The sequence below is a fragment of the Rhinopithecus roxellana genome, chromosome 3 (genome assembly GCF_007565055.1).
Source record: "Rhinopithecus roxellana isolate Shanxi Qingling chromosome 3, ASM756505v1, whole genome shotgun sequence".
NCBI lineage: Eukaryota > Metazoa > Chordata > Mammalia > Primates > Cercopithecidae > Rhinopithecus > Rhinopithecus roxellana.
Genome location: NC_044551.1, coordinates 160,574,995 through 160,599,825, shown reverse-complemented (window position 1 = coordinate 160,599,825; position 24,831 = coordinate 160,574,995). Strand labels below are relative to the sequence as shown.

General features: G+C 38.7%; 1 protein-coding gene across 1 annotated transcript; it reads right to left on the bottom strand.

Moving 5' to 3' along the window:
* Positions 1-12,854: 12,854 nt before the first annotated feature.
* HMHB1 (histocompatibility minor HB-1) lies at positions 12,855-21,987 on the bottom strand. Its single transcript, XM_030926679.1, is given in 3 exon segments — positions 12,855-13,087; positions 21,150-21,200; positions 21,930-21,987. Coding segments are annotated over 3 exon segments (198 nt in total). The 3' UTR covers positions 12,855-12,998.
* Between the last annotated feature and the right edge of the window lie 2,844 nt (positions 21,988-24,831).

The window sequence follows — 24,831 nt, the reverse complement described above, 5'->3', positions numbered from 1 at the left end:
TCTTCATTGGCTACTACAGAAGTTAACTTATTTTTCAGCATCATGACTGTGTCCTGACTAATGTAAATTTCCTGACACCAAAACAGTATTACGTGTCAACTCTGACCAATGGCTAGTTGCCCTTACCGTATCTACAAATGAAGGGGGAAAAATAAGCCATGACCAATGCATTTTGCAAACTAAACATTATCCAGCTGAAAGTATGACAGAGTTGGAGGGAGTTTCAATTTATCATTTCCGGGACAGTACTAGCTAGTATGTGAAGCTGGGCTTTTCTCTGGGGTGATTTGAAGAAGATAAATGTCTACAAAATTGGTGGAATGACTCTGTAGACTTGTAAATATTAATAGAGTGCAGCTGAGATTGCTGTGCTTGTCTGAAAAAAACTTAAAAAAAAAAATACCCTCCTATTTCTTCTTAAATTCCGTGAAGTATAAAATTCGTGATAATAGTGAACCCTCCTGGATACGTTGATCCTGGAGCTGATGAGACAGACCTAATGGTTTGATTTGGCTCATGGGAATGATGTAGATCCACCAGCTTGCCATGTTTACTGTGAGGTTACAAGGATCAGAGGCCTATTCCACTGGGTAGATTTTATCACTGTAAACAGAATTAGATACATCTTAGAGGCGGATATTCAGAAGAAGCAGTTTGTCTTATTAGTTTTTACAGGAAATTGATTTCAAAGACCATGGATGCCCACGTGTAATGAATTGGCTTTGCTGGAAAACTGTTTTTATTTTCAACAGCCAACACAGCTTTTTAATTCTTTTGCTGTTAATTAGCTAAGGATGCAGTTTAACTGAGATCAAAGTATTCAAAACGAAGGCAGATTTTAAAAAGGATAATGTCTAATTAGCTTCCTCTAGTACATAACTCCATTTCTTCCTAGCCAATGAGGATAACATAAGGTAGAAATCAGATGTGCTCATTTGTGCTTAATTCAATCAGAAGGAGGGAAATAAAAACCCTCTTTGGGTTACTCAATGACAATTACAGAAGCTGGGAATGTATACACGCAAGCAATGACACAGATATGGGAAAGTTTCTTTGACATAAAATGAGAAAAGAGTTTTGAACAATGGAACCTCCTTGAGCTACCTGAAGTGGGACTTGAAAATAATTCTCTCTAAATTGTAAAGATTTCATTGCATACTTTTTTCCTTCTTTTCAGTAAAGAGTTGAGAACAATGATAAAAGTCAGTCATTAATTACATTAAGGAATATGATTGGTAGATGTGTGTATGTGTGTGTGTATTAGTTAATCACTCTGCATTTTATATTGGAGTGGGCAAAAAAACTCAGCAACCACATCCTAGAGTTGGAAGAGCTCTGAAGGCTACCTACACCCATTTCTCCTTGAACCCCCCAACAGGTTTCCAGAATTAGACTTTCCTCTTTCGTATTCTCGTACACTTGGATGTCCCAAGCAATTATTGAAGCTGAGAAAATTAGCACAGATCTACTTTGTCAGAACCTAGACAGGTTTGTTTGTTGGTTTGTTTATTTCATTTTAAAGGAGAAAGAGAGTTTTGCTTCTACATCAAATACATACCTGTATGGACTAAGGTCTTCACAGTGCATTACATTTGGACACATGGAGTAAATTAGTTACAGTCCTCATTCAAAAGATTTACTCTTGAGGGCAGGATTGTATCTGCCCTATTCTCGGACATGTCTCCAGCTCCTAGCAAAATGTGTGGCATGTAATAGTTTATAAATCCTATCAAATGGATTCATATTTTATGAATAAATGAAAGAATGAATGAAATAATTTGGGGTTTCAGGTAAAAAATACAAATCTCTTTATTTTGTTAATGATTAAAAATAGTAGCTAAGCCTAACCTTGCTGAACATGCACCATGCTCCAGGCTCTGCAACATGCTAAGAGTTTTATCTATATCATCTCCTGGGTGGGCATGTTAAATGCTTGGCATAATTTGACCTGAAACTCCTTGGCAGCGAGACTACACAGCCCATAGGACAGAAAGAATAGACAATAGGAAAAAAAAGGCACCTAAGTAAGAGACTTGGAGGGTGAGTGAGGAGTTGCAGCTGAAACCAAACAGAACTCCCAGGTGCCAGTCTCTCAACCCTCCTAAGTATGCACCTAGCCATCTACATTGCTCTGCACTCCCCAGTGGTTTGACAGAACCAGGGAAGCAGAACTGCTGCTTCAAATATACTTTATTCAGTCAGTCAGTCAGTCAGTCAGTCACTAAGATTCATTTTCTAATTCATTTAACAACAAAAAAAATTTATTCAGTGTTTGCCTTGTGCCAGACATGATGCTAGGGATTCAATAGTAAACCAGAAAACTTCTGTCCATCCCTGTGCCTGTCCTCACAGAGCTTTAGTCTGTAGGAGAGATTTACAAATTAAATCAAGTTTGTGCATTGTTTATAAACAGCAATGCTACCATAGTAATCAAGATAGTATGGTATTGGTGAATGGGGCGGGCACAGAGATCAATGGAACAGAACAGAGAGTACAGAAATAGACCCACACCAATCAACTGATTTTTTAAAATAGTTTTTTTTTTTAATTTTGCAATGGTTTTAGATTTCTAGAAAAGTTGCAAAGATAATACAGTTTCCATATACCCCTCATCCAGTTTCCCCTAATGTTAACATCCTACATTGCTATGGTACATTTGCCAAAACTAAGAAATTAACATTGCTACAATGGTATCAGCTAAATTCTAATCTTCACTTGGATTTTATGGGTTGTTCAATTAATGTCCTCTTTTTTCTGTTACAGCATCTAATCCAGAATACCACACTGCAAATGGTCAATTAATTTTTGACAAAGATACAAAGGCAAATAAGTGCAAAAAGAATAGTCTTTTCAACAAATGGTGCTAGAGCAATTAGACATACAAGTATAAAAGAATAAACCTTGACTGAAACCTCACAACTTTATGCAGTAACAACTTAATATGGAGCATAGATCTAAATGTAAAATGTAAAGCTACAAAAGTTTTAGAAAAATATAGGAGAAAATCTTCATGATTTTGGCTAAAAAGATCTTAGAAATAACATCAAAAGCATGATCCATAAACGAAAGCATTGATAAGCTGGACTTCATCAAAATTAGAAATGAAAAAAATAGAAATGTTTATTTGCAAAATACACTGTTAAGAGACTAAAAAAAAGACACAGACTGGGAGAAAGTATTTGCAAATGAAATAATCAGAAAAGGACTTGCATCTAAAATATGTAAAGATATCTCAAAATTCAAAATAATTAAACCAACCACCCAATTAGAAAGTAGACAAAGCACTTGGTCAGACACATCAGCAAAGAGAGTATAGGGATGACAAATAAGCACATGAAAAGATGTTCTACATCATTAGCCATTAGCAAAATGCAAATTCCTACCACTCCACCTATTAGAATGGCTGCAATTAAAGACACTGACAATAGCTAGTGCTGGTGAGAATGTCAACATAAACTCACACACATTGTTGGGTGGTAACACAAAATAGTACGTCCACTCTGAAAAAGGTTTTTAGCATTTTATTACAAAGCTAAAAATCTACTGGTATAATCCAGCAATCCTGCTCTTAAGTATTTATAACAGCAGGGATTGGTAAACCATGGCCAACAAGCTAAATCCAGCCCACTGCCTGTTTTTGTAAATGAAGTTTACATTTATTGGAACACAGCCATACTTGCCACGCTTATTTCTATACATATTATCTATGGCTGCTTTCACACCAGTTGCAACAGAAACTGTAAGGCCCAAAAAGCTAAGATATTTACTCTCTAGCCCTATAGAGAAATAGTGGACTGTCCCATGTTTGGGTGGACATATACAAATATATGAAAACAAACGCCTGCACACAAATATTTTAATAGTAGCTTTATTCATAATTGCCCAAAACTTGAAACAACCCAAATGCACTTCAACGGATAAATGGCTAAACAAATTGTGGTGTATCCATCCAATGGAAATATTTAAAAGGAATACTATTTTAAAAAAAGCAAACTATTAACACTGGCAAAAACTTGGAGAATCTCAAAAGCATTACGCCGAATGAAAGCTAATTTAAAGAGGTTACATTTCTATGATTCTATTTATATGACATTTTTGAAAAAACAAAATTCTAGTAATAGAGAAGAACTCAATGATCAGCGTGGGTATGGGTGGTGATAGGGTGTGATTACGAAAGAAAAGCATGTGAGGGTTTTATGAGGTGATAGAATTGCTCTATATCCTAATTGTGGTGGTACCTTCATGAATGTATACATGTGCTAAAATGTATAGAACTGCACACCAAAAAAATCAGTTTCATTGTATGTTACTTTTAGAAATAAAAAATAACTTTAAAGTGAAGCTCCCTGTCCAAGACCAAACAACTAGCCAGGAGTATAAATGAGATTCGAATCCAAGACTGTGTCACTCCACTGCCCTTTAACCTGATTTCCTCATTTTCTCTAAGAGTAAATAAGGCTTGGAAGGCCTAAATCACCTGACTTAGGTCCTGCTCTGAGCAATTCATGGTAGCTGTGTTGACACTTGCATGAAACCTTGTTCCCTTGGGCTTGGGTACCTACTAAGCATTATAACTGAGGCCAAAGACCCTTGTCTGTTCTCCAGTGACATGAGGTGATGGCTCCTCTAAACCACTCCTTCATGTGGTTTTGGGCAGGAACTTGAGAACCCATGCCTGTGACCCATCAACATTATTAGCCCCACACTCGTCTTATGCTGTCTTATCTATTGTAGGCTTTTCTAGTTTTCACAAAGCTTTCAGTTTCACTTGAACTTCACAACCACTGAGATAGAGAGATCCAGCAGGAATTAGTTATTTGCATTTTATAACCAAGAAAATGGAGGTTTAAACAGATTAAAGAATTTCTCCAAAGTTACAAGGTATTGTAAGACGGAGGGGTGCTTAGAGTCTAAGAAGTCTGACTCCTTGAACACACCTGCTGTTTTCATTTCTTATACAGATCATTCTTACGCAAACCATTTTAGACAGATCATCCTTACCCTTTACGCAAACTTGTTCTGGTTCAAGATTGCTGAGCTGTGGGATGAAGGCATTCACAAAGCTGCTGTGTGGGATGTAGCTTAGAAGGAAACCTCACTGAAAAATTGATGCTTTTCTGAGTATTATCAACCCATCTGTCTGTTCTCTGAAACCTGCTGAGGCTTCACCCATCAACTGAAGTCATTTTAGAGCTTCAGCATCTGAAGCGGAGCCCATGTTGACTTCTTAGATTCTTTCTGCAACAAACACAGACTATAGCAAATCAAGTTTCTGTGACCCAGCATTCCTGAAGAGGAAAGTCGGGTCATCTGGTTAACTGTCCCTGGCTTGCCTGATGTGTGTTTTGATACAAATCCTTCTTTCAAATTCTTCATTAAATTTATTCAGCATGTTAGGTCTTGGGATTACTAATCTTGATTTCATTGCTAGCCCCTGCTCCCTGCTGCAAACTTATCTTTGACACTGGTTTTCCTAGAGCATTCAAATCTTAAACTAGAAAGCATAAATTTCTCACATATTGAGTAGCAGCCATGTAAATGAAAAAAAGGTCAAAGTATTTGAGGACAAAAAAAGCATTTTTCTAATATTTGTTGTTTGTATGTAATAACTGTATATGTATATTGAATACATGTGGTATTTTGATACATGCATGTAATGTGTAATAATAAGGGCAACTGGGATATCCATCACCTCAAACATGTATCATTTCTTTGTATTGGGAACATTGCACATCTTTTCTAGCTATTTTGAAATATACAGTAGGTTATTGTTAGCTCTAGTCACCCTTGAACACTAATACTTATTCCTTCTATCTAACTGTATTTTTTTTTAAAAAAAGAGTATTTGGCTATCATCTGAGTAAACTAAATGCTTTTTACTCTAAAGAGACAACAAGATTCGGGAGATGAAACCCCAGTGTAATTAATAGAAGTAGTAGATGACAAATCTAGTTAAATGTTATTATTCTCTACTCCTTCCCCTCTCAACTCACCGTCTCTTCATTTTCCGTATGCTATCAAGAAGGACATTCATAGACATGAGAAAGGCGTTCACTGACATACGGGAAATGGTACATGGAGAACAAGTCGTGGTGTGCATTTGAGAAAGCAGGTTTGCTCCAAAGAGAGGCTGGCATACAGTGATGTTTGCTTAGTGAGCCAGACTGTAATTTTATTAGCTCATTCTCATCTTTGAAAGTGCTAAATGTCTGCAGTTTCCCCTGGGCAGGTGATTCAGCACCTTCCACATCAAGGGCCAGATAGGGTTGCAATTTCACTCTGTGTGACCAGATTATTGTTGTTGAGTCAAAAGGAACCTGACATTGTGTGTGTGTATATATATATATATCAATGTGGTTCTGCGTATTTCGTTACTGGGATGTTTATTTTTTCACATGCACACACTTTCCTACCCAACCCTCTTTCTGTGTTGGCATATGCTATAGTGTTTCTGCAAGATATTGGTTCATTATTTCTGACTCTTGTGACATTCATTCTTATTACTTGCCCTTAAGGACCTGTTTCCAGTCATTGCTGGAGGTGGAACCAGGGAAGAATAACACACACGAAATGATTTCTGGTTTTAATTTTAATGGCAACTGCAGTCTCTTTCCCTATTCAATTATTTTTCTTGGAAACAATTCTGGAGTGCCTAGTTTCAGGGGAAACCTTCATTAAATAAACATAATATCAAGTCTGTATTAATGTGATGGGATGGCATTTAGTACAATCAAATCTTGTTACTATGACTTACAGCAATGAATAAAGAAAGGAATTCAAATTTATGATTATAAGTTACATGGAGGAAGGAATGTGATTTTGTGTAAATATATAAAGCTTTGTCTATGCATATATCAACATTCACACAGGGCATGCTGTAGGGAAAATGAAATCCCTTAAATGTGCTCATTCACTCAGTCAACCAACATAAGGGAATGATCTGATCAAGATGATTCTATGTGGCTGGGTATGGCAGGGGAGCAGCTGCAGGTGGGGCCAGGTTATGAAAAGTTAGCCAATGCCACAAGCTATAAAGTACTCCTCTTCCACTCCACTAAGCACTTGTTTGAGTATCTGTTATGTACCAGACACTGAGAAGACTGTAGCAATGGGAAGGCAAAGAGTCTGCCCTCCTGAAAGTTGTATTCTAATGGAGAACATGCATTAAGCAAATAAACAAGATAATGACAGGTAGTGATTACTATTACAGAGGAAATTCATAGAAACACATAACAAGAACTGCTATATTGGGGAAGGAGAATGTTGGGGGAAGGGGTTCTTTTGGATACGGTGGTTATTGCCAGCCTCTCTAAGAGGAGACATCTATACTGAGATGAAAGAAGAGGAAGAGCTAGCCATGAGAAGTATGCAGAGAAGACTATTCCATGCAGAGAGAACAGCAAGTGCAAAGGCAAAGACTGGCTGTGTTGGAGGGATAAGAGGGCTCAGGTTGGCTGGAATATGGAGAGCCAAGGGGGCATGGGTATACAATGAGATTGAATTCACATATGGATGCCTAGACCAGGGTGAAGTGTTGAGTTTTAAACAGGACTTGTATCAGCTCATCCTGGCTGCTGGGAGGAGAAAGGATTGTGAAGGAGCTGGGAGGAGAAAAGCAAAGAGAGCCCTTAGGAGACAACTGTAGTCATCCAAACAAAGAGATAGGGACTGGAGCCAGTTAGTAGCAGATGAGATGGAGCACAGTGAATAAGACACATGATATGGAAAACCAAAGAGCCTGCTTATTTATTGGCTGTAATAGATGAGGAAAAGAGAAGATATAAACATGGCTCCTGGGTCTATTATGGCCATTTCAATTACTTTCAGCTGAGGCAAAACAGATGCCCTTCTAGAATAATTTGCATTTCATGGTAAACCCTGTGACTTTTTCCTTACAGAAAGAAAGTGATCTGCAAATGGTTATAATACACACCTTAAGAGGCCGAAGTCATCGTTTAAGTGTGATCTTAGGCTCAATGCTGCCCTTCTCAGAGCCTCAGAACCACTTTGACAGACCTCCAAAATCCCTTGGAGGTCATGAGTTTTTCATTGGTGCAGAAATAGCCATTCCCTTGTTAGAAGTAGGATCGTAGAACTGGGAAACTGAACCAAACACAACAATTGGTGGAGTGCGTTCCTCCCTCATTACCCTGTGATTTCCAAAGAATCTCCTCATAGATGTTCTTCATATAGTTTATCTTTGCACCTTAATGTCAGCACCTCAGCAAGTCCATGGCAGGGAAGGGGCAGCCCAAAATATGTCCACCAGAGGGCAGCATAGAGCTGTGCTTGCCCAGATCAGCGCCTGAGGTCATCAGCACCTGCTGCGGGAGCGTGCAGATCTACCTGTTTCTGAAGAGCAGAGTTGGGGTCTGGAATCACTGCTGCTGAAGCAAACATTTTGGCCAGGGTACTGAGAAGAGCATGAGAATGTCATTGCTACAAACAATGACAAACCCTAAATCCAACTGAAGCTTGCACAGTCCAAAAAATAAATAAAATCGTATTTTTATCTTTAGCTATCTTACATGGAGTTCTATGTACCTGGCACTGACAGATGGGTATATGCATTAGCTCACTTACGCTTCACATCAACCCTATGTGCTGCATCCTGTTTTTTATTCCTACTTTACAGATGAGGAAACAAGTTACTGAAGATCAGTGATGGGGCAGTTTTCTCTAACTCTAAAAGTCTGTTTCACTATAAAACCTCCCCCTCCAGGCTGTATACATCTGGTTGTTATTTTTCTAGAGTTCTGCTGACTGCTCTGTGGATAGAAAGGAACTATTATATAAGGATTATATAGGATTTGGCTCTTGCCCTTGAAGTACATACACTTTCAGAATGGAGAGAACAACTTAAGTATCATACAAAAAATTGTATATAATCCAGAGCTTAACAGCTTGGTTAAACTATGTCTTCACTACTCTCCAATCTCAAGTGTTTTCCCAGTAGTACTACACAATTGCTATAAACAGAGTCATTTTCATGAGAAGCGATGTGCTGTAGTCACACATTCAATCATTCATTCATTTGCTCTCCAAATATTTAATGAATATCTCTGACTATGACAGACACTGGATATCACACAGAAACATACTTCATCCCTGCCCTTGAGGGGATTATAATTTAGTTTGGGATGCTGAAAAATAGACTATAGCAAGAAAACCAACAAATACATGTGGGATTATAATTATACATGCCATCAAAAGGGTTCAGTGGTTAGCTATTATCCCTAGTGACGTCAGCTCTTGGACCAACAATTTCCTGCTCTTGATTCCCATGATCTCCTTCTCTATTCCAGCCACCAGGCAACTCTGCCTCGAGCAGGTCTTCTCTTCTGTGATCTTGACCTTTCCGAATTGCCTCTGTGATTGCAATCTCATGGACACATGTCTCTCACACTCCTTTGGATTCCAGCCAGCCTTTCCTCCGCCCTCAGTGTGTAATCCCTCTTTCTGTATTCTCTTGTCCACTCAGAACTCCATGGCAGGTCAATTCAGCCATACCCTTGTTCCTTCTCTAAAATCCCCCGACCTTCCATGATGCTCATCCTGACCAATCCTGAGTCTACCTAGCACTCTGCTCTCTCTTCCCCAGCACCGCCCTGACCTTCTGCCCACTCATCCTCTCTGACCAAACCTCAAAGCTCCTCTGCATGCTTTATTCTCCATGGGCCCCATGTCAGGCCTTTTCTACTCCCCTCAATCCCAAATATACTAAATGCACATTGTAGTACATGTCAGCAAACAGTGTACATCCTCAGCTTCCTTTGTCTTTACCTCAGAATCTGTGCCCAGTTGTCTTTTGCTCTCCAAGCAGAATAGGGAGTTTCTGGCTCCCGCAGGCACTTCATGATAAGGCACAATGGTGCTTGAGAAGAATCTTGTAGAGGCACTCCATTCATTCCTTCATGCACGCCTACCTTTCCTACTGCATTCCACAGCTGTATATTGACCACCTACTATTTTCCAGCATTACAATTAGCACAGGAGATACCCCATAGCAGTCTAGGATCAGGAAAGAGCAGGTCAAGTATACTGGAACATTATTGGAGAAATGGGGTGTCTTGGTACACGGTCAGGCGGGCGTTGGGGGATGTGTGCGGAAGACCTGCTCTGCACAACACCAGAGGTCATATTAACATTCTGAACTTATTCTAAACGAGAAGAAAACCAGAAGAGTGACCTGATCTGATTTGCAGTTTCCAAAGGACCACTGCGATTGCAGTGTGGGAACAGATTAGAGAGGACTTGAGTGGAAATAGAATAGAGGGAATGATGGAAAGCTGGTGCAGTAACCTGTGTGAGAAGGATGGCTTCCTGTGCACAAAATCGCCGCTGTTGAACATTCCGGCAGCCCTTGGACTCTGTGCCTCTGTGATTCCTCGCGAGTGCCCCAAGGCTCTGGCCATGCTCTCCCTCCCCTAATTTAGCTCACGCAGAGTCTTGTGCCCCATCCTGTACGCTACGCTCTAAATGACAAGAACTTCTCTCTTTTCTCTGAACAGTCGGGCACTTTCCCTCCTCCAGGCGTTTGCTCATGCTGTTCTCTCAACCTGAATGACCCTCCCTTCTCTCAGTCTGCTCCTATGTTCAACCCCTTTACAAATGCTCATTCATTACATGAAGAGAATGAAGCTAGTCCTCTTTCCAAATTTATGTTTATAATTTATTATATCATGATTACATTTTGGCTTGCATTTTAGTTAGTTCCTTCCTGCTGTCCCCTAAATTGGGAGTCTTGTGGGAAAGGGAACATATTTTATTAGTATTTTTATTATCTCCTTCAAACCCATACTACCTTGCACAGTGGGATATTTTAGTGGGTGTTAAATGCTCCCTGTATGAAATCGCAAAGAATCCAATCCAATCCAATCCAATCCAATCCAATCCAATCCAATCCAATCCAATCCAATCCAATCCAGTTCAGTTCAATTCAATTCAATTCAATTCAATGCCTTGTGTACTGGTTATTTCCTTTATAGGTGGTAAACCCTTTAAGGTTAGGCACTTTACTATGTTTCTTTGTGTCCTACCTGGCTGATATGGTAGGCACTTGAAAAATGCTTATTGATTGCTTTACTTAAAGATACTCCTTGGTAGTGGAAGTGTTAAGCTAGCCTTGGACTCTTATTTCTTTTTATTTCATAGATACCAGTAACTACTTTTTATGTCGAATATGGTATGTGTAAGCTTGAAAGTTGTAATTCCATACAATTAAATGGCCAAAAAATGTAATACAGACTCTTAAATAGTTGATAAATGGATTTAGGCAGCTGTATATAAAGACATAAATATATTATTCTTGGCAGGCTCGGCTTCATGAGGGCAAAAGAAAAAGTTATGACTGATGGGGACTGGGGCGATGGTCGCATGACTTTAGAGACCACAAATAACCTCCCTTCAATATCTGTTTCACCAAACAGAGGCCTCCCATGCTGCTCTCAGCCAAAGGTGCCCTTCGTTTTATCCTAAATGCTGTTTAAGACATCATCTGTAACTCTAGAGGGTCTATTACATCGAATTAATTGTATTGCATTCAAAGGACTTCCAATCTGGCCCAGGCCCCTTTACCAAACTAATCTTTAAGCTACACACTGCTCACTTCTTATGTAATGGAAATGCCCTTGTGAAAGTCACCATTTTTTTTTTATTGTGGTAAACTATGCATAACATAACATTTCCCATTTTAATTATGTTTAAGAATACAGTTGAGTGACATTCTTATGCAACCATCACCTTCATCCATCTTCAGAAGTTTTTCATCACTGCAAACTGAAATTCTGTATTCAACCATACCTATTTTTATTTTTTTAATTTAAAATGATGTCTTCTAATGATAGGAAGTTAAAACAATACCAATGTGTAAGTCCTACTCACCATTCCATACCCACCTTCTGCTGTTAACAGTTTGTTGTGTATTCATCTGCATCTTTTATTTTTTTGAGACAGAATTTTGCTCTGTTGCCCAGGCTGGAGTACAGTGGCGCGATCTCAGCTCACTGCTATGAGCTCTGCCTCCCGGGTTCTGGCCCTTCTCCTGCCTCAGTCTCCCGAGTAGCTGGGACTACAGGTGCCCGCCATCATGCCCAGCTAATTTTTTGTGTTTTTAGTAGAGACGGGGTTTCACCATGTTAGCCAGGATGGTCTCGATCTCCTGACCCCATGATTTGCCCACCTCAGCCTCCCATCTGCATCTTTTATTGGGTGCATAAAACACATATATAAGTCCATAAAAATGTATTGTTTTCTTTTATGAAAATTGAATCATAAACGAAAAATGCTATTTTCATTTAATCAGGTAGTATGAACATTTTTCCCATGTTCTAACATACAGGTATACTCCGTTCCTTTTATTGTCCACAGAGTGTCCCATAGAATGAATGAATGTACTATAATCTATTTAACTATTTCCCTAGTGATAGACACTTAGGTTTGTTTTTAAGGTGGTTGTTGTTGTTTTCCCTTTGAGAAACACTGCTACAATAAAAATCCTGGTACACTCAGGCAAGCATTCCTGTGGGACACATTACTAAAGGTTAAATTTCTAAATATAAATGTTTCTACTTCAAAAAAAAAAAATGAATGTATACTATCACATTACTCTCCACAAGTGTTGTAACTGCTTGTTTCCCAGGAGTGTGCCACGGGAAAGAGCTCTGTGCTTGGTAGCCATTATTAATTCACGTATTAGTGTGGATTTGTTTGAAGTCACTTCCCGCTTTGATAGGACCCTAGATGCTCTCAAAGGAGGATCTAACAAAAAAGAAAGGAAGCCTCTAAGAAAGAGGTGAATTCATAAATCATGGTGGGTTGATCCTGTTTGGGAAAATGAGAGACACACACACATGTTCAAAGGTTGACTCTTCATTTCACTGCGTAGAGCAGAGGCATACGTTCCACTTGCTTAATTTTACTCTTCTTGATGCTCAGCAATTTGTCCCTGCTCATCCACACCAAAACTCTGGGATTCGAGTCAAACCTCAACAGCAGTGTCAAGGCCCATGAGTCAGGGAAGAGCTGTGCCTCAGATACACATCATCTTCAACTTCAACCAATTCAGACTTCCAAACATGCAGAGAGCCTATAGAAAAGAATGACTGAGCTGAGACTTGAGCTTACAACTTCTCAGCAGTATTTTCTATTTAGGTTAATAAAACTCCAAAGCAGAGTAAAGAAGACTTGTGTTCGTTTTTTAGTTTAGTTTAGTTTTGTTTTTATTTTTATTTATTTTTTTTATTTTTTACGATGATGAGCTGGGGCAGCACTTGTAGTAATGCAAATACTTTGGTATTTGCACAGCATATGCTTACATTAGAAAAGCCTGTTATTCATTTAATTTCCCATGAATACCAGTGGTTTTAATTAAGAAGAAAATTAATGAAATGCAATTGGTTTTGCTAATAAAGAACCATGCTAATTCCTGCAAAAAATCTAATTTTCTATAATTAGCTCATATGGAATTCATTCATTAGAAAGAAAATCATGTATACATGCAGAAAACCAAGCTGCTGAGCTGGAGAGTTTCTAATGACTGAACTCTAAGAGTAACTATTGAATAGCAGAAAAAACATGAAGCCAATATTTCCTGATATAGTATATCTCATGGCAGATTTTCAGAGCAACCATGAAAGGGGCCCCTTATTTTAGAGCCAAGCCTATGTGAAATGAGATTATTCTCTTAGGAACAATTTTTCCATAAGCCCAGGTTGTAAGGGCAAGAATATCTGATGTCACCCTTGTCATGACTAAGCCAAGAAAGGAGACTAGAGAAAATTTATTCTATTGCCATGACTCTGGGCATTTAAAAAATCAACAGGGAGCTTTGGAACTGGATAAAATCTAAATGTTCAATGTATGCACTAAGACACTGAGACATGGGGTATTGCCATTGTGGCCCCCCACTATTTATTTACTTATTTATTTATTATTTATTTATTTATTTATTTATTTATTTATTTATTTTTGAGACAGAGTCTCGCTCTGTCGCCCAGGCTGGAGAGCAGTGGTGTGATCTTGGCTCACTGCAACCTCTGCCCCCTGGGTTCAAGTGATTCTCCTGCTCAGCCTCCCAAGTAGCTGGGACTACAGGCACCCACCACCACGCCCGGCTAATTTTTGTATTTTTAGTAGAGACAGGGTTTCATCATCTTGGTGTGGCCCCTTTTTGAACTGCATTAGGCTGAAAGCCTTTCACATATGGATAAGGATTCCTCTTAGATATCTACAAAGAAGTTGCCAGGATATTGTAGTAGACTTTTAGGGTTCTCTGCCCAACTTACAATAACCCCATAACTGCTCTTTTCAGCTTAAGTGTTGGCAACTATTGTATATTATGTGACTCCATGCTCCTCCCTACCACCAAAACCAAATTCTCTTTCCCAGGAATTTGGTATTGGAACTAAAATATTGTGACTGAGTCTTGGCTGGTAAGTGGAAGAAATCTGTCAAGAATTGTGTAATTCCTATCTTCTATTACCACATTCACGGAGAAGCAGAGAAAAGAGAGATTGAGAGAGATACAGAGAGACAGAGAGGTGGGAGTTGGAGGATGGATATGGAGAGACAATCAGAGAAAAGAAATAGAAAAGAAAGGTCCTCTGTTTTTATGGTTTCTAGTTCAGGTGACTTCCTAAAGCCTGGCTGAGTTCTTGACTTTGAGGTCCTCATGATACCCTCTATTCTTATAACAGACCTCCCCTCTTTTGCTGATGTTAACCTGAATAGAATTCTGTACTTGCAACAAAATGTCTAACCATAGCACACATTGGACTACATATTTAAGAAGAGACTAGCTGGGGTAGAAGCCAGAGAAGAAAAAAGCGAAGAGAAAAAAAAAAAAAAAAACCAAGTACTTGCTATGTGTCAAGCAACTTGCTAAACACTTTAAAAATTATCTCATTACTCAATAAAGTATCCTTTAAAAAGATGTTATTTCTCCCCGTGTTTTCAATGAAGAGTTCCAGATTTCAGAGGTTTAACTATAGGCTGCACAGTTGGCTGGTAGAAGATCTGGAGTTTGTATTCACATTTGGGCTATTGGGCTTGGGCTCTGGTCTGACTGTGATAAATAACAGTCACCATGATACTTGTGTAACCTTGAGCAAAGCACTTCACTCTATTTAGGATTTGGGTAAATATAATACTATTTAAGGTCCCTTCCAACTTAGTAGTATAGTATCACTTTAAAAATTTATTTAGAACAGTGTTTCTTTATCCAGTAGTTTGAGTAGGGGTGGAAATGTGTAAGTTAGATCTAAGCCCCCTTCGATGTCATTTCAAATTTTACCCATCCTTCTTCCTACCCTACCCTTCCCCTAAAGAATTCCATAAGGTCTGGTGGATATGTAAAGATCATGGGCAACAGTGTTAGGATTTAAACTCAGGGCTGTCTTACCACTTTGTTATGCTGCTGTTTCCTCTTTTACTAGGCCTATTGGAATGATATAGAACTTCAATAATTTTTTCAACTGAATTGCATGAATATTTGCCACAAATGACTAATATGTCCTATTTTGAATGCTTTGCACATTATAGAATTAACTTGTCAATTTCTAATAAAAATCTGGCTGGTATTTGTATTGGAATTGCTTTGAATCTATTGATCAGTTTGGGGATATTGCTGTCTTTACAATATTGAGCCTTCTAATCCATGAATATAATATACTTTCCCACATTTTCAAAGTCTTCTTTAATTTCCCTCAGCAGTTTTGTAGTTTTCAGCATAGAATTTTTGCATTGCATTTATTAATTTATTTCTAGGTATTTTATATCTTTGGATGCTACTGCAAATCAATATTGTGAAAATGACCCTACTGCCAAAAGCAATCTACAAATTCAACACAATCCCCATCAAAATACCACCATCATTCTCCACACAATTAGGAAAAAAACAGTTCTAAAATTCATATGGAACCAAAAAATAGCCCACATAGCCAAAGCAAGATAAGCAAAAAGAACAAATCTGGAGCCATCACATTACCTGATTTCAAACTATACTATAAGACATAGTCACCAAAACAGCATGGTGCTGGTATAAAAATAGGCACACAGACCAATGGAACAGAATAGAGAACCAGAAATAAACCCAAATACTTACAGCCAACTGATATTTGACAGAGCAAACAAAAGCATGAAGTAGGGAAAGGACACCCTCGTCAACAAGTGGTGCTGGGATAATTGGCAAGCCACATGGAGGAGAATGAAACTGGATCCTCATCTCACAGTATACAAAAATCAACTCAAGATGGATTAAGGACTCAAATCTAAGACCTGAAAATGTAAAAATTCTAGAAGATAACATTGGAAAACCCCTTCTAGACATTGGCTTAGACAAGGATTTCATGCCCAAGAACCCAAAAGCAAATGCAGTAAAAACAAAGATAAATAGGTGGGACTTAATTAAACTCAAGAGTTTTTGCACAGCAAAAGAAAGAGCAAAGTAAACAGATGACTGACAAAATGGGAAAAAATCTTCACAATCTATACATGTGACAAAGGACTAAGGACTAATATCCAGAATCTAAAACAAACTCAAACAAATCAGTAAGAAAAAAAAAATCCCATCAAAAAATGGGCTAAGGACATGAATAGACAATTCTCAGAAGAAGATATACAAACGGCTAAAGAACATATGAAAAAACACTGAGCATCACTAATGAACAAGGAAATGCAAATCAAAACCACAGTGCAATACCACCTTACTCTGCAAGAATAGCTATAATCAAAAAATCACAAAACAGTACATGCTGGCATGGATGCAATGAACAAGGAACACTTTTACACTGTTGGTGGGAATATAAACTAGTACAACCACTATGGAAAACAGTGTGGAGATTCTTTAAAGAACTAAGAGTAGAGCTACCATTTGATCCAGCAATCCCACTACTGGGTATCAACCCAGAGGAAAAGAAGTCACTATACGAAAAAGATAATTGCACACACATGTTTATAGCAGCATAATTCGCAACTGCAAAATCATGGAACCAACCCAAATGCCCATTAATCAATGAGTGGATAAAGAAACTGTGGTATATATATACAATGGAATACTACTCAGTCATAAAAAGGAATTAATTAATGGCATCCATAGTGACCTGAATGAGAATGGAGAGTATTATTCTAAGTGAAGTAACTCAGGAATGGAAAACCAAATATCATATATTCTTATAAGTAAGAGCTAAGCTATGAGGATGCAAAGGCATAAGAATGACACAGTGGACTTTGGGGACTCAGGGGGAAAGGGTGGGAAGTGGGTGAGGGATGAAAGACTACGAATAGGATGCAATGTATGCAGCTCGAGTGATGGGTGCACCAAAATCTCAGAAAACACTACTAAAGATCTTACTCATGTAACCAAACACCACCTGCTCCCCATAACCTATGGAAATAAAAAGATTTTAAAAATATATTCTTGGTAGCAGAATAATATTCTCCCCCAAGATGCTCATGTCCTAATCCTCAGAACCGTGGCAAAGGATAATTAAGTTTGCAGATGGAATTTAGATTGCTAATCAGGTGACCTTAAAATAGGGAGATTGTTTTGGGTTATCTGAGAAAGCCTAATGTAATAAAAGGGGCCTTAATAGTGGAAAAGAGGGCCAGGTACAGTGGCTCATGCCTGTAATCCCAGCACTTTGGGGGGCTGAGGTGGGCAGATCATCTGAGATCAGGAGTTCAAGACCAGCCTGGTCAAAATGGCGAAACCCTGTCTCTACTAAAAATACAAAAATTAGCCAGGCATGGTGGCACTCACCTGTAATCCCAGCTACTCAGGAGGCTGAAGCAGGAGAATCACTTGAACCCGAGAGGTGGAGTTTGCAGTAAGCTGAGATCGCACCACTGCACTCCAGCCCGGGCAACAGAGCAAGACTCCATCTCAAAAACAAACAAACAAACAAACAAAAAACAAACAACAAAAAAAAAAAGGGAAAAAGAAAAAAGTAGAAGAGGTAGAAGAGGGAAGCAAAACAGGAAAGTTAAAGGGATACATTTCTTGGAAAAAAGGTTAGAGAGCTGCAACATTGTCAGCTTTAAAGATGGAAGATGGGACCACAAGCAATGGAATGCAGGTAGATCTCTAAGTTGGAAAAGGAAAGGTAAAGGATTCTCCCTAGGAGCCTTCAGATAAAACCACATCCCCGCTGACACCTTGACTATAGCTGAATAAGGCCCTGATTGGATTCTGTCCTCTTAACTGTAAGATAATGAAATGTGCAGATTTAAACTACTAAGTTTCTGGTAATTCAGTATAGCAACAATAGGAAATTAATATTGAGTTAGGGAAAAGTTCAGTAACTCAGGACTCTGAACTTTGTTAGAATGGTCAGTTCTCTCTTCACCCCTAATCCCTTCATTCATGGAGCTTACCCCATGGTGACATCCTGCAATTTGCCAGCTTTGGGAACAGTAGCAGACAGAGCAACATTTGCTTTTTTGCACCATCCATGCTGCAAAGCTGAGCAACAGAAAGGTTTGATGGGATAACAAATATCAACATATGAGAGCTAGGTCAGGAGGAAAAACCTGGTAGAAGCCACACAGTATTTGTGCAGTAGCCACAGGTATTTGTGGGCACAGGTGAAGCACTACTTTGAAGGATAACTTCAGTGGGGACAAATTCCATTCTGAGAAAGTAGGAGGTTGAAAGATAGAATTTTTATAATTATGACTCTATTTGTAGGTGAGGCCAACTTGCATTATGCTAATGATAAGGTATACACTAATACTTGCTAATTTCTGAAGTTTATGACATAATTTTAAATATAATTAGAGAAGATTGAAGATTACCCCTATAATGACAGCATCCTTGCATATTAGTTTTTCAATATCTTGAGTGATAAAAAATGAGGAGGATGTGAGATGTTGTGCTGGGAAGTGCACATTGGCCTCAGACTCTCCTCTCTCTGCCAGCTAAGTCCTGAGTGAGCTCCTACTATGAACTGAAATGCAAAAAATGGAAAGGGCATTTGTTGGGGCTGGTGTAAGCCAACTGTTTCCATCCTTATTCCTTAACTCAGAAACGCAAATGAAGAATGACATTGTCAATTTCATGAGCAGTCCATATTTTTTTCTTTTGACAAGAGATAAAGTAAATAGCATATGGATTTCCTCTGGAAGAATAACAAATAAAAGTATTTTATAATGATATGAGTTATAAAATTAACTTTTTGTTATCTCCAAAGGGTTATTTTGCAAGGGAAAAATATAAGTAATAAATATCAGTATTCCTTTTTTTGGATCCATATTTGGCTGGATGCAGCCTGGACAGGTGTCATGGTTATGGAATATTGTCATGTGTCTGAGTTGTGATTTCAGTGTGCTTATTGCTAGTTCTTCTTTTAATTTTGCTATGTTTTTAATAAAGGAAAAGACAAGGATAGATGAGGAAAATATAGAGAATTTTTATCTTCAGTGCATGTCAGTAAGAATGATGCTATGAAATTTTAGTTAATAATGAAATTGGAGCTACAAAGACCAAATCATAACTGAATTGGATTTGCAATAGTGTTACTCATAGTAGCACACAAAAATATGAAAATATCATGTGCTATATGATATTTGCCTCTGCACTGAGTTAGATCTGTGCTTATGCTTCAATACTGTAATTGGCCATCTCATTTCTATTGCCTATGGAGCAAAAGTCTGAAATAAAAAAGAATATTCATATTTATTACTTATATTTCTTCCTTGCAAAATGGCAATTTGGAGGTTTTAAAAAGTTAATTTTATAACTCACAGCCTTACAAAAGAATTTTATTTGTTATTCTTCCAAAGGAAATCCACATGCTATTTACTTTATCTCTCACCAGTAGAAAAAAATATGGACTCCTCATGAGATTGACAATGTCTTTCTTCATTTGAGTTTCTGAGTTAAAGAAACAAGGATGGAAACAGTTGACTTACACTGGCCCCAATAAATGCCCTTTCCATTTTTTACTTTTCAGTTCAGCTAACATTTATTGACAGCTTTTACTGTGCCAAGCACTGTGCTAGATGCCAAGGATACAGAAATGATTAAAACACAGTCCCTTTCCTCAAGAAGCCCATGCTCTGATGGTGGAGGCAAACAAGCGCTTTAGGCCAAAATTTAAAATTATGAGGGCATCAAAAAGGGAGTGGTTTATTTTGCCTGGAAAGAAATAAAACCTTCATAGAAGAGGTGACATTTGAAAGGGGCCTTGAAGGAAAAAAGAGAAGGTCAGTTGTTGTCCGTAAGAAACAATAAAACAGCGCAAAAATTCTAAAAGAAAGTTCTGTTTGTATTCTGTGGGCTGCCTGTGCAACTGGATCTGAGCATTCCCTGGGGTGGCTGAGGGGGCTGTGTGGACCAGAGCACAGGCTTCCCCGGCTTCATCAGTCCAGGCTGAGTGACCTCCAGCTGCAGAAAGGAGAAAACATCGGATCCCTTCAGTGCACGGCACCAACACCTCCTATAACATCAACCCAGGGCTCCATGTGTCCTCTTCAAGAGGAGAAAACAAGACAAAACAAAAACAACAGAACGACAGCAGGGCCCTTCTCCATTTCCTGGCTCTGAAATGAGGTTAGTGAGTTAATGAATGAAGCCATCGTGTCTTTATCTGTAAACTGGGGAAAGCAATACCTTCCTCAAGTGCTTCTGTGAGGATGAAAGAGAGAAATGCATGCAAAGCCCCTGGCACATGATCCTAAGAAATGGGAGCATGGCGATGATGGTGATGATGGTGGCGATGCTAAGGATAAAGGACAGGTCTGGTCTCTGGGCTGCTGTGGGAAGCCTGAGCATCCCATGCGGTGGGCAAGAACAATGTGATCTTGGCTACCCTGGCTCTGACCCAGAGGGACTTCCTGCCCATCTGCACTTCCCTTGCCGTTGTCCTTGTGGCTCAGGTGGTGCAGGCAGCTGCTCCAACTGCTGCCTCTGGTGCCCTGACAGCTGCAGGGAGCCAGGCAATGGGCTATGAAACCGAACCTCAACTGGAAACTATCTGCCCTAAATAATCCCAGCATCAAGGTCCGCCTCACTCCTCTCCTCTGCCTGCCCCCATCCCTGTTTTCACCTGTTGTGGTTTCTGTCTCATTCCACCTGCGTTTTCTTTCATTTTCTTTGCCCCTTCGCTGCCTCTTTCCCTCTCTCTCTGTTCTCCTCCTCCTCGCACCCGCACCTCATTTTTCTTCTCTGCATTCTAGCTGCTCCTCCAGTTCTGGTTTCTCCACTGTGGTGTGGCAGAGGATGTGAGGTCAGAAGGCTCAGGGACTGCCCGGCTTCTGAGATGCAGGGCAAGCCACCTCAGCCTCCTGGGATGTGGTTTCCTCATCTGCAGAATTGGACCAGAATGACTCCGGAGTGTTCCTTCCGCTCTAAACTCCCGTTCTGTTACATTGTGTTGTGTTTGCCTTTGTGCCTGCTTTTCCTGTTTCAGCTGTCTCATCTGTCCACCTGCCTCTCCCATCTGCATCTCACCACTCGGGTCGAAGCTGCCAGCATCCCTTGCAAGGACCCCTAGAGCAGCCTCCTGCTACTGGAGGTCTCCCTGCTCCTGTTCTTATCCGCATCCAATGTGTTATCCACACAGAAGCCAAAGTGACCTTATCAAAATAGAGATGAGATTGCTCACTCAGCTTAAATCCTCCAAACTCCTTTACACCCCTTTTCTATCATAGGCCCCTCTTCGTGTTCTTCAGAGTAATTATTATTGCCTGAAATTATCTTTATTTACTCATGAATTTCTTAATGTTGATGTATCATTTGCTATCTGTCTTCCACACTAGAATGCAGGCTCCAGGAGTGACAGACTTAATTGTCTTGTTTACTCCATATCCTCAGTGGAGGGGCCAGGGCCTTTATTCTCTCCATCAAGGCTGAATGAGGGAAACTCCCTTTGCCACAGAAACCATCTGTCCCCTTCTTGAGAGTATTGTCTCCTAACCACACCATTTCTTACTTAGAAATACCCGTGCCTGCCAGAAATCCTGCCCATGCTTCTCTGTCATTTCTGACATAATTCCCCTCATTCACTTTTCTCAGTCAGCCAGGTCTTGTGTTTCCATGGGCTATGGTAGAGAACAATGGCAATGATGAAGCTAGTTCTTCTCTCACTTTAATGTCAATCTGTGCCATTGGATGCCTTAGGATAAAATAACTTAACAACTCAGACTTGAATCTAGATAATGTTTTACAATGCCAAGAAAGAGACTTTAAGAAAATGTATTAAAACTTCCAAAATTCTGTGCTTGGTTCTTGGGGAGATGTTAGGAGTAGCCATTTTCTTTAAAACATCTCTTTAAAGTAGGTAATGTTAATATGTCTATTTTACAGGCAACAAAACTGGAGTACAGAGAGTGCACAACTGGACAAGGCCATAGAGCCAAAGGTGCATGGAGCCAGGATTTGTATGGAAGAAGTGCAATGCCAGATCCAGGTACCTAGCCACCACATGGGTGACCCTAGTCACCCTCTCACTCCCTAGATTACTCTGCATTATTTTCAGCATAACACTTATAAATACCTGATCCAGTCAGATTTCTTTATAGCTTAGCTTTTGGAGGCCAATTGCTTCCATTGTAACATAAACTCCATCCAGGCAGGTACCATATCTGATCCGCTCACTGCACTCATTCCAGTGCTTACAGTAGTGCCTCATACATAATGGACGTTCAATAAATATTTGCTAAATGAATTAGTTATTTGCATATTGAGGATGAGATCTAAAAGAAGTCCTGATAATTCTGTATATAAAACTCCATCTTAGCCAGGCGCTGTGGCTCACACCTGTAATTCCCAGCACTTTGGGAGGCCAAGGCAGGAGGATCGCTTGAGCCCAGGAGTTTGCAACCAGCCTGGGCAACAGAGACACCATCCCTACCAAAAAAAAAAAAAAAAAAATTAAAAAGTAGCCAGGCACTGTCGTGCATACATGTAGCCTCAGTTACTCCAGCGGCTGAGGCCGGAGGATCACTTGAGCCCAGGAGTTTGAGGCTGCGGTAAGCCATGATCACTCCAATGCACTCCAACCTGGATGACAGAGAAAGACTGGGTCTCTAAAAAACAAAAACCATTTTCTTTGTCGATGGAATTTTCTCAAAAGTATTTTCAGTGGTGGCGTATCTTTTTCCTTTGAGAATGCATTGCATTTTTGCAATTAGCCAAAACGGTTAAAGACTACTTTTTTGTCAAAAAGAACATATGGTCATAAAGCATCATCACTGCTTTTCTTGCCCTGAAATTAGATCTATTTGTGGAGGTGTCTAACTTTCTGTGCTTTGGGAAGCTTATGCACTCTGGTAAGGCCCCTGGACTCTGTCTCAGAATCATCGTTTTTATAAGTATAAAAGAAAATATATAGAATTATAAAGAGCCAATTATATTGAATACAGTTATCAAAATATAAAAAATTGTGACATAGTAACATATTTGCTTCTTTAATAATGTATTAAATAAGAAGATCTAAAAATGTCTAATATCAACCTGGGAAAGATATTTACAGATATCTGTAAAAACTAAAATGTGATATGAAAATAACAGAATTAAATTAGACTCAGAATTTTCACTGGTAACAAAAACTTAGGTATTACTATTGCTCTCATAATTAAAGGAAACTTTAACTTTCATAAAGAGGTTAGTAGAAAGAAAGATATAATTTTTCCTGCCCAAATTTACAGGCTCCTGAATCTTATCCACAGACTCCATGGACCCCAAATTTTAGAACCCTATGTTAGAGAAATCCAGAATAGGTTCAGCAATAGCAGCTACATGTAAGTAAGTGTATTATCTCTTAAGGTGACCCTAAAGGGGTTATTCTTTACTTATAAGTTCTGACATACCCGGTTATTTTTAAAATTCAGCACCACTTTTAAACCTACTCTAAACCTTTTAAAATTTAAAATTATTTAATTTTAAATTAATTTTTTAAATTTAAATTTTTAAATTAAGTTGCTAAAATGCAGTCTCACTTTATACCTACCAATAGCGGGCATAGTTATTATCATTTTAATCTGTTTGTTTATTCTCTATCTATATATATATGATATAATATTCTGAAAACTTTTAATCCTTGACTATTATAAATTTATAAATTGTATTGGTAGATTTTATTTTATATTTTTAATTTGTTCCTCCTCTTTCATCTTTTTTTTTTGACCATCTCCCTAACTCCTTTCCCAAATTTATTGATTTTTAAATATTAATTTAAAATAGTGAATGCAGTCACATAATCCAAAAGTTCAAAAGGTATAAACATACAGAAAATCTCCTTCTATCTCTGTCCAGAGTCACTTGGATCTCTTTCTTTAAGGCAACCAATATTAGTTTCTTATATATTCTTTCAGAGATGTTTGAGATATACAAGCTTTTAAATTGTAGCATATTATCCACATGATTTTCGACGCTAATTTTTTCACTTACTTCTATGTCTAGAAGTTAATTCCATATTGGTGACTTAAAACCTTCTTCATTTCTTTTAGTGGCTGCATAGTCTATTGTAAGGATGTATCATAATTATTTAACCACTCTCTACTGATGGGCATTTAAGTTTTGCTATTTGATTTGCTGTTTACTATCATGAAAATTATTTGCTATTAGAAAAAGGGAGAATAGCAAAAAGTATCATCTAAGATCAGAATTTTGTCATGGACACCCACATCTGTGGGTCTTAGAATTATGAACCCTAAATATAAGTAGGCAGCAAGAGATATATACCATATAGAGGTTAATATAACATATTGAATCACAATATCATGGATAATTCCCCAACAGGACAGACAGGAAACACAGAAATGTCATCAACTCTTTCAGCAGTCTAGGCCAGGTTTAGCGTTTTTCAGGACCTAAGAGGGGGTAACTGAGGG